Source organism: Triticum aestivum, chromosome 1B (genome assembly GCF_018294505.1).
Source record: "Triticum aestivum cultivar Chinese Spring chromosome 1B, IWGSC CS RefSeq v2.1, whole genome shotgun sequence".
NCBI classification, from domain to species: Eukaryota; Viridiplantae; Streptophyta; class Magnoliopsida; order Poales; family Poaceae; genus Triticum; species Triticum aestivum.
Genome location: NC_057795.1, coordinates 445,837,251 through 445,848,666, shown reverse-complemented (window position 1 = coordinate 445,848,666; position 11,416 = coordinate 445,837,251). Strand labels below are relative to the sequence as shown.

The window sequence follows — 11,416 nt, the reverse complement described above, 5'->3', positions numbered from 1 at the left end:
ACCATGCATGAGATTTTTTATTATTATACTAACACATGTAATTAATCCAGACAAGTAGTAGATTTTACAAAAACTGGATTGGTAGCAAATTTGCTAAGACCAGTGATGCCCTTTGATTCCCAAATAGCGTTATCATTTTTTTGTTTTCCAGGTTCCGTTTAATCATTTATATCTTAAACACTTCATGTGTTGCACTTGCTATGCAGTGACATCCAATAATAGAGGTAGAGATATTCTTTCTACTTTGCTCATGTACTTATTGTGCTGTCTCCCATCACTTACTTTTCACAGTAAAAAGTACCCTTTTCCCTCCAAAGATTAAACAATGCTTAGGATTTGAATCTTCTTCACCAACCTGTACTGTACAGGTGTAATTTCTTCTGTCTTCTGCCGTTTCTCGTCCTTGATCAGATGTGTCTCTAAACAGGGGATTGCTCCCTGTATCCATTAAGGTTTGCATATGCTTATACTGATACACTTTTATGTTATGTGGCTGTTATTGATGTATATGCTGATGTGAACGATTTATGTTTGGCTTAATTATAGCCTATCCATCCCTTTTCCACTTAATTGGATGTTTAGAATTATTAGCTCCAGCCCCTTTGTTAAGACTGATGTGTATAACTTGACACAATTATATAGTGAACTCTTACACTACTTGATCGTGACTCGATCCCTCAAGCTTTTAACAGACAATCATAAGCTAAACAGTATCATATTCATGGTGGAAAGTGATTACAATAATAATGATTTAATAATACCTCAATCTACTCTAGTTAGATGCAGCCTTTACTTGCATCTTACTAATATTGGCATTATTTCGCTCATGTCAGTATATATTACAGGCCATTCACCTTCTGTACTTTTGATTCTTTAGTTTCTGGTTGCTGAGGAGTTTCAGCAAGATTTAGATTATATATAAACATATTCTTTCTTTAAAGATTTTTTGTGGCTTCCTGCACCAATACAACAACAACAAAGCCTTTAGTCCCAAGCAAGTTGGGGTAGGCTAGAGGTGAAACCCATAAGATCTCGCAACCAACTCATGGCTCTGGCACGTGGATAGCAAGCTTCCATGCACCCCTGTCCATAGCTAGCTCTTCGGTGATACCCCAATCCTTCAGGTCTCTCTTAACGGACTCCTCCCATGTCAAATTCGGTCTACCCTGCCCTCTCTTGACATTCTCAGCACGCTTTAGCCATCCGCTATGCACTGGAGCTTCTGGAGGCCTGCGCTGGATATGCCCAAACCATCTCAGACGATGTTGGACAAGCTTCTCTTCAATTGGTGCTACCCCAACTCTATCTCGTATATCATCATTCCGGACTCGATCCTTCCTCGTGTGGCCACACATCCATCTCAACATACGCATCTCCGCCACACCTAACTGTTGAACATGTCGCCTTTTAGTCGGCCAACACTCAGCGCCATACAACATTGCGGGTCGAACCGCCGTCCTGTAGAACTTGCCTTTTAGCTTTTGTGGCACTCTCTTGTCACAGAGAATGCCAGAAGCTTGGCGCCGCTTCATCCATCCGGCTTCCTGCACCAATACATAATATTTTTTCCTGGGTGGAACTCAGTTCATTTTCTGCATCTATACAGGTCTCTTTCACATGTCAGTCTGTCAGACACCTTTATTTGTTAATCACCGGTTTACCTGAGACCAGCCTTTTCTACCCGTCATCAATTAACACAGTATTCAGCATGAGTTCCACTGGTTAGTGATTCAGTTCATCATTGCATGGCTTTATCTTTGTGCTGTAACAACAGCTGTTTCATGGACCGATATAATCCTCAAATGATTGCTTCAAAAGAGGATCAGACACAACTCAAAGGTATGTCATTGCTGATCTTCATTGATCTCACTGCTAAAAGTATTTTGAGCATCACCACTACTTAATAGTCACCACTCTGTACACTGTGTTTTTCACGCTACAGTTCGCTATCTTTTGCAAAGTGACTATAGTTCCATACTAACAGACATATTGCTAACCACGTGACATATGTGGTAAGCAATTCAAACTATTCCGAAAAAAAATAGACATATTGCTACACATTTTTTACAGTAGAAACTCTCATGAGGACAAGGGTAGTGACGCTGGTGTCTTTTGAAATATTCTCTGTCCTGGAGCTAGGATTGCCAGGGGGTCATAGGTGTTTTTCCTCTGTTGAAATGCGTCCCACCTAGCCCCATAGTGGGCTTTCCACTCGGGTTCTGTGGCGTAGTTTGGAAGATATTGCTTCACCCCAATACTTGCTTTGTTAGAGAACTCTATTATCTGGTTGTTCAGGTTCAGTGTACGCTTGATGCTGTGGGGGCCTATCGCCGAGGGTAGGAATCCCACCAGATAGAAAACTTCCTCATCTGGTATGACCACTGATGTTCGGTTGTCCCATCTGCATGAAACAAGATGAAAATACTATGACATGATGTATAAGAGTTTCTGAATGGGGTTTTTGATTTCGGTACATAAAGCAATTTACCTGGACTTGTTCACTGGGTAGAGCAATATGGGACCATTGTTGTTATCTTCGAGGATTTTCCCAAAGACCTGCTTTGCAAATGTATGGACAGTGCTTCTTGGGATGATGAGATTAAGCCATGGGTGTGGGACTTCCCACAAGCCCTTAGCTCTCAGCTTTATCTCAGAGGAGTGCACCCTATCCAAGAACTCCATGTAAGTGACGTCCGTGTGGAATAAGGACGGTGGTGTGTATCTGAGTTGAGATAGTAGTGCATGGACCTCCTGTAAACACATATACATATGGATTCAACCACTCAGGCCACCTGATAACACTATACACAAACATCTTTAGTAACACAAGGACAAATCATTGGCTCACCTGTTCCATGATGTCAGCTTCTTCAGGGTTGAAGTTCTTTGTCATCTCAAGGCAGAAGAGCACTTTTCTGTCTGTTTCAAACTGGCTAGCCCGTTCTGGGTCCTGTGGATTGAATGATGACCTCCAGTTGTTTAGGATGCCTGTTCTGTTTATGCTTACGAAACCTTCAATGTAGTCGAAGGTCTTCTCTGCTGAAATAAGCATCTCCTGATCCTCGGTGAAGCTCACGAAATCTAAGTAGAGAACTCTTATCCACCTTACCTGTTGTACATCCAATGAACTCATGAGCATATGCTTACTAAAATGTACTAGCATGGAGTTGTAACAAATGTGTTCTTTCGATTTACCATTTGTGGAGCAGGCTCAAGAGCGATCCTGGCCCGAGTAATGATGCCAAATTGACCTAGACCACCAAGAGCAGCATGGAAGAGATCAGAGTTCTGTTCTGGTGAGCAAGTGATAATATCACCTCTTCCTGCATTTGGAAATCATGGTAGAAAGTTAGCCACATTATTTACTCTCCTAGTTGTTCAAATCAACCTAATATATAGGTCAGTTCATACCAGTTACAATCTCCAGTTCGTTCACATTGCTGATCTGTGGACCATGCCGGAATGTCTGCCCGCTGACACCCGCATTTGACAACGTGCCCCCGACCGTAAGGTGGAGGTAGTCTGTCCATGACTTCGGCGCCAAACCATACTTCAACGTCTTTTTCAAGACATTTATCCAGAGTTCTCCACCTGAGGCATCCACATACGGTGATGCACCAGGATGCACCTGCATTTTGACACTCTGAAGAGATTCCATTCTGATGACAATCCCTCCAGCAGCCTGGGACTGCCCATATAGCGAGTGCCCATGTCCACGAGCTGCCACTGTGAGCGTGGAGTGCTCACCCATCAAGAACACATGCCTCACGGTTCTGGCAATGTCAGCCACTGAACCTGGGTGAAGCACAGCGACTGGCGGGAAACTGGAGAGGTTGCCGAAGTCCCTTGCAGCTGCAGGCAAGTCGTGGAAACTGAAATGGCCGTCAAGGGGGAGCGTCCCCAGGGATGCAAGCACATCATATTTAGGCACGTGCTCGGTTGTGACTCCGCTAAGCCCTAGCAACAGGAACAGCTTCAGGTACTGCAGGACTAATTGCTTCATGGCTCTTCTGTAGGTCAAGAATAAACAAGTTCAGTGGTGATGTTTTCAGGAGAAAGATGAAAGATGTGTAGCAGGGTAGTGGTTCACTGCAAGAGCAGAGGGATGGGAGTGGAGATGGAGGGAGGGCAGGGGATTTAAAGGAGAACTTGAAGGGTACGTATGTGGGCTGGTGCAGGTAGTGGTGTGGTCAAACAAGTCCAGGGCACTGTTTGGTACTAGAACCTGTGTGACTGTGTGAGGACAGGCTGCTAGGACAATTTGGATCAAAGATTATGTTGCAGTGGTGGAATGGTTCCATTCTAGAGTCTGGTATTCGTTCTTTCTGGCTTATGTTTTAAGCATCCTGCGACAACTGTCAGGAAGTGTATGGAGGAAGGGCAAAATGATGCATTCACTCAGTATGCTCTGTCTATCACTAAACATATCACTGACTGCACCTTGCCAGGGAGAAAGAAAACAAGGACATGGCACAGATGAAACAGAAGCAGTTAACAGACACAGATATTTAACTTGTGTACATGTGTATCTCAGCAGGATTGAACTTCTGATCAAGTCATCAGATGGTACTAACAAATTGATTCAAGTGGCAAACCTGATTGCTATCGAGCAGGCCCACTTGATCCCTCAAATTCAATTGATGTTCGGCAGGACAAGCCAAGATGTTATCTCTGTGCTTTTGGATTTGTGAGTGACAAGCATCTTGTTGAGCATATCTGATAAGGCTTATTCCCAGATGTTTTTTCAGATGCTGGTGGGACTGTTTTCTGACTTCATGCAAATCTATTTTCGCAGACATGTATATCGGTAAGAATCCTTCTGTCTGGCCATTTATAGACATGCTGATAGAAATATCCTTTTCAGCATTTTGAGTTCTAGAATTTGATATTTTGTGGTTGCAAAATCTTATGGACATGGATCACCTAGGCATTTTTCCTTTTTTTAGTGGTCAGGAGCTTTAGCTTGATATTGTAGAATCCCTTTGCCCACATGGCATTGCTCGCCACCTGAGCTAGTGACGCAATAGTCTTGCATGTTTCCCATCGGATTATCTGAAGGTTTTTCAGAATAAAAATCTCTGTTCTTATGGTAGCTTCTCTAAAATGTCAGAATTACTCAGGCCCTTGTTGTTTCCCGTATATTATGATATCTGTCTGAAGGCAATGTGAAATAATGTATGTAACAAACTGAATGTTCTGTCTTTTCTGTACTTTACATGTATGGTGATTAGAGAACATCTTTTGTATCATACGCGACAATCCTGTGGATAACCGGGAACTCCATGAAAAGGGGAATCAATAACTACCTACACCTTGTAAATCAAAGTGGAGGTGAGGGGACCGGGCAAATAAGCATTTACTTTTACTGGACACAAAAGATATTGTCAGCTGGATGATTTGATTCACGTCTCACTGATCATATGTTCTACTCCCTCCGTTCCCAAATATAAGTCTTTCTAGTGATTCCACCAAGTGACTACATACATCTGTATGTTGTTCCATTTGAAATGTCTAAAAAGACTTATATTTAGGAACGGAGGGAGTAGAAGACATCAACAGTGATTAGAGAATCTAAATAGACCGAACCATAGATCTATCATTCATATTAACATACCTTCAAATAGAACCAACCATAAATATATCATTTATATTAACATATCTACCCGGTCTTCAGTAGGTGTTCTATGTTCTATGGTGTGAGTGTGTGCGTCTACATTGTTCGGTGTTTCTCAAAAGAAAAGAAAAAAGGTAGCTCTTTCTTCAATACAGAGAAAAGGTAGTCACCAAGCAACGTATTATGGTACTAAGCCTTCTTCCCTGAGGAAACATATGGCAGTATAAGGAGAGCCGGGTCCAGTAAGGTCTCCTTGAATACCAGAAGCAATACTTTTTTTTTCTATGTGTCCATGTGTATTTTTTATCGTGGTACCATCAGTGTATTATTGGTATATCAATACATATATGGAAGGTTACATCCAATCCAATAGACTATGGTGTTGAATTCTGAAAGCCGTACCAATCATATACTCGACCTATTCAACCAGCCAGATTCCACTTTCACTGTCACTCATTGCGTGGTCTAAAATTTTGGAATGTGAAAAAAATTCTTACCACTCGAGATTTGGGGGATCATGGTATTGAAATCTGGAGTTATGCAATAAGCTGAAAGAACAATAGTCAATTGTCACGTGGTAGGTACTAGGGACAACGCTATATATTCTTTCTGAATATATACTCTACATAATTCGTGGCAGAAGTGGTATCCTAATCTTATCTTTGGCTGCAGGGATGTGGCTGGTGCCACCATTGATAATACCTAATATCACTATCCAAGAATGACTTATCAACACCTGAGCCCTGTTCATCTGAAAAGAAGTATTAGAGTTTGCTACGATATATGGGGTCTTGAGGTGTCAACTAGATGCCTCCAGGGAGTGTGCATCTTTTCCAAGAAAGCGGAAGGTAAAATTCTAATGGTAGACGAATATCGAAAATGTCCTTCTAAATGGTTTCTTTTAGTAAATATATCAACACCGGAGCTCTATGTACATCTGCAAAGAAGTATTAGAGTTGCTTTACAATATATAGGGTCTTGAGGTGTCAACTAGATGCCTGTAAGAGTAGCCGAATTTGTATGTACTAACCCAAGAAACACCTCACAACCCTTAGCCTATTAGTCATAGGTCACACAGAAACCATTTGCATTTTCCCAAACAATTTGTTTCTCCTAAGCTTTGTAGAGAGATTTCTTCTTTTGTTTGAACTAATATAGATGCTGAATAGAAACGTGCCCATCTCCATTAGAAAGCTACCACTACCCCCACATGGTAGGCTGAGTCCAGAATGGAGATTAGATTCCCTGATCCATGACATGCAATTCAGAAAGGTGACATTGATCTGCATCTGCATGCCTCTTTTGTGACAGAATGCTTTCAGTTGTTCCTTTGCTGTTTCCATCCACGCTGTCGATTACCAGTAGGCTCGGCGCCTGATCACAGTAGGAGTCCCCCACACATCGCCAGATCAGTGGATGGGGGCCACCCACTGCCGAAATCGGTGGATGGTAATTGGGCAGGTTGTTGGCTCTGCTTTTGGTATGGAATGCAACCTTGGATCTCCCTGACCCAGTTCTCTGTCAGCCGTTCATGCTGCTGTCACCAGAAACATCTACGCAGCTTCCTTTTACTTGGGATCATTTTAAAGATGGAATAGTGTGTAAGGTAAGGTAGGCTGCTGAACGGTGATAGTGCGAACTGGCCAAACTCCTACAGCTCCAAGAACTCACAAGGAAAACAGGAGTCGGACAGGGACAATTTCACCACTTTCAGGAGCCCTGAATCGGAAAACACTCGTGAAGCAAAGCTTCTTGTGCAGAACCAACATATCTATAGCACAAAAGGTGGATCCGGAGCCTAGCCAAACAGGGCCCTTGTTCCAACTTCTACCGATCGGCTGCAGGGCTGTGGTAGAAACAAGAGCGAAGATTTATAATTGATTATATCATCTGTTGTTTCTGAACTCTTGCTGCTCGTTTGAGTCATGACTTCAGGTAGCTAATTTTACCTGAATGCGTTCTTAGGTAACTGTTTGCCATGAAAAAGGTAAATTCTCAAATATAAGAAAAGGGGAGAAACCACCCACCTTTTACTTGAAAGTGGGTGAGGACTGAACCTGGCTATGTGCAACCTCGCTTCCCTAGCTAGTTCAACTCCAGGAGAGTTCTCAGGTTCTCGTGATATGGGATGTGAACTGTCCTGTTTCAACATTATTTAGTAAAAAGAATTAAGTTTAGCCAAAAGCTGGTCTGAGTTATTTTCCTATTTCTACTCTTGAATTTTCTGAAAAAACAATGAGCTGATATTTCATATGATCATATTTTTAGTTTTAGAAAAGGTTTTGTTATCCAAATTCTATGCTAATAATGCTTTTTGGAAATAAAACTTATGCTAGTATAAAAATTAAGAAAAAAAGTTGGAACTAGATGCTACTCCCTCTGTTCTAAAATATATGGTGTATTTATTTTTTCAAAATTTAAACATGTGCATGTTTGACCATGTTTTTAGAAAAAATATATCAATATCTACAGTACAAAATTGGCATCATTAGATCCATCACGAAAAGTGTTTTCATGTTTCATTTATTTTGTATTATAGATGTCGATATTTTATTCCATAATCTTGGTCAAACATAAGCAAGTTTAATTTCCATGAAAATCGACACACCTTATGTTCTGGACGGAGGAGTATCGAGCTTCTCCATTTCTGGCTTCAAAACTAGGCGTGCTCTGGAGTGGCGGAGTGCCCTCCCTTTGAAAGCTGGAGCCAGAAAATCATCCAAGATCCCAGTAAAAATGCTATTTTTGCCCCCGCAAAAAAAGTTATTTCTGCCCGTCCAAACTGTATGTATAGTTGGTAATAAATTATTACTCGTGAAGGGGACATTTTGGTTCCAACATATGAAAAAACCTGTACGTAGTTTGTAAAGAAATACTGTTCGTGTCGGGACATTTTGGTTCCAACATGGCAGAAAGCGAGAGATGGCGAAAAGGCGAGCAAGATGGAGGCCTGGGAGTGATTTGTCGCCCGGCCCGGCCTTAGAATTGCAGGTAAGTGGACTCCGATGGGCCCACGGTTCACGTGCAGGGTTTGAAACAAATTCTGACTTTGGCACGTTTCGGTGCTGGCGTGTCGACTGCCGGGCATAACCCATAACTGTAAGGGCCCATTTGATAGATACTTTTAGAACGACTACGTACAATCAAACCACTTTCTAAAAAAAAAGAACACTTTTGCCGAACTTTACCGCAGCAGTCATCAGTAGTACTATGTACGTAATAAGCAAATTAAAAAGTTAGCTGTATCTACTGCTTTGCAACGTAGAAATCCAACATGGTTTTGAAGAAAGACGTAACATATATAATTGGGAACATATTTCAGGGCAACATTATAGGACAATTCATGTAGATTATGTTTGCGGCGGATTTACAAGACATGACAATCCAGTCCTGTAGCATTTTTCTTTGTTATTTTCAACTTTTTAGGTTAATGCTTTCAAGTGCCCCTTACGGTTTTTTTATCTAAACTGTGATCATAGTTTTTGACATTATTTTTAAGTTAGAAAATGTGTCCTTTGGCTGCGCCCGTTGATTTTTTTTTTATTTTTTTTTTGCGAGGAAAACTTTTGATCTATTTATCAACTATCAAGGTAGTACAGAGCACATCAGAAGTAAAAAAAAAATACATCTAGGCCTGTAGACCATCTAGCAACGATTACAAGCACTGGAGCGAGCCGAAGGTCCGCCGCCTTCGCCCTCCCTCCCGTTGATTTTTTTTAACATGGTAAAAAACCAGATGCTCATACATACGCACATACACTCACCTCTATGAGCGCGCGCGCACACACACTCTATCTCTATAAGCACCTTCGAGAGGTTGAGCCGGCACATCATCTTGAAATTGAGAAGTCGTCGCAAGCGCCTTTGTGGTCTAGGACATTCCTGTCGACTACGACGACCTAGGACGGCCTCTTCTTCTTTCTAGCAACTGAATGCACATCACTGAAATGACTGAAATGAATCCAGAAAAATGTGAGCACAAATGCAAAGTCTAACTTGAAACCTGTTGAGTTGGTTTCACCGGAAATAACTTAACATCTGTTGACTATATATGTATATTATGTAATGATGTGTGTTCGTGATATCATGTGCTATCCTGGGTGTATGGGTGTGCCATCTTTCGTGGATTAATAAATGATCTAAATCAACAAAAGTCACCAGCAAACCACCTTTTCATTTCCTACAAAAAGACCGAGCGTTGCTAGAAAGAAGAAGAGGCCGTTCTGGGCCATCGTGGTCGCTCCAGCGGTGCTCCAGGCAAGAAAGTTCTCGTTCCTCGCATCATGCTTAGCCTTTTTGAATTTATTTACCTAGCTTCCGCTTGATTCAAATTGAGTCCTAGTGTGGCCTCATATGTTAACATTCCGACAGCGTTAAATGGATCTGGGGACGGCAGGTTGGCAGTGGGCATCTAGGTGGCAGAAACCAATGGAGTGATGACTGTTGGGCTGTTGGCTGATAATTGGGTTGGCTAGGACATGTACCAAAATATGCTTGAGCTTGAGATGGCTTAGACTAGCCACAATGGAAAGTAATATACACTACTAGTAACATACACATATCTTAGACTATGTTACTACTTTCATAATGGGTAATAACATAAATGTGGTGTCATGCAAAACTTCATTTATTAGGTTATAGACTTATATTGCATTGGGACATGTGATGTTACAGTAACTAACTAAGTTACTCAAACTACCTCTCTTCTCATTAACTCATTACAACATAAGCAAATTTGTTGAGTTGGACTCGATCTTACTGCTGAATTTACTCCCACTGTGGCTAGTCTTACGCGCACAAAGTTTGCTTAGCTAGGCACGAGCCTAGTCCTACGCAAACCCTATTTGGTGAACGATCTAGTGGTTGCAGCTTATAGCTCAGTAGTGGGCTTGGTTGGTTTGGTAGTTGGGCACGTGTAGGCTAATTCACGCGCACCCTATAATGTAGACAGGCAAGGTGTCCTCTAAGAAGCAAACATGATTTTTTTTTTCTAGTTAGCTCCGTCCTTGTGGCAAGTAATAGGATCAAAGATATGCAGATCTCGCAATGTTTTTTCCGCTGGATAATGCTATTTTCAACGCAAGTTTCATTGTCTATATCACCACTTTTCGGATCTCTTATCGTACTCGATTATAACGTGTCGAATTATGGTTATTCCTATGATCCATATTCATACAAATGGCACTCGAGTCTAGGAAAAAACCAACTAGGCATCTTATGCTCACCTATTAATCATTTATTGCGTGGTTTTGCGGATCTATTTAGTGATCTCGTCTATGCTTTTTGAATATTCAATAATAAATGGTTGTATGCATCGATCAATGTAGGGTCCAGAGGTTTATCCTCCTTTTCACGAAAAAAGCTAATTGCCTTTGTGGGACGCAAGTCCTAGGAAATAGAACCACGAAGCATGTATTGATGGTTGGCTACCCAAGGGCGGTCTTTTATATTGTCAGAGTTTTAGTGAAAAAGGAGTTGCGTCAAGTGACAAGCGTAGCTATGTGGTTGGTGAAGGAGTCCTGGATTAGGGGGTGTCCGGATAGCCGAACTATCACCGTTGGCCGGACTCCTGGACTGTGAAGATACAAGATTGAAGACTTCGTTCCGTGTCCGGATGGGACTTTCCTTGGCGTGGAAGGCAAGCTTGGCGATACGGATATGTAGATCTCCTACCATTGTAATCGACTCTGTGTAACCCTAACCCTCTCCGGTGTCTATATAAACCGGATGGTTTTAGTCTGTAGGACGAACAACAATCATACCATAGGCTAGCTTCTAGGGTTTAGCCTTTTTGATCTCGTG

General features: G+C 41.7%; 1 protein-coding gene across 1 annotated transcript; it reads right to left on the bottom strand.

The window, feature by feature from the left end:
• Window positions 1-1,932: 1,932 nt before the first annotated feature.
• LOC123130341 (cytokinin dehydrogenase 9) lies at window positions 1,933-4,792 on the bottom strand. Its single transcript, XM_044550261.1, has 6 exons — window positions 4,596-4,792; window positions 3,412-4,010; window positions 3,196-3,323; window positions 2,849-3,109; window positions 2,489-2,751; window positions 1,933-2,401 (listed from the first exon to the last, which is right to left on the bottom strand). Exons 2-6 carry the CDS (start codon window positions 4,001-4,003, stop codon window positions 2,080-2,082), a joined length of 1,566 nt encoding a protein of 521 aa, XP_044406196.1. The 5' UTR covers window positions 4,004-4,010; window positions 4,596-4,792; the 3' UTR covers window positions 1,933-2,079.
• Window positions 4,793-11,416: the final 6,624 nt, after the last annotated feature.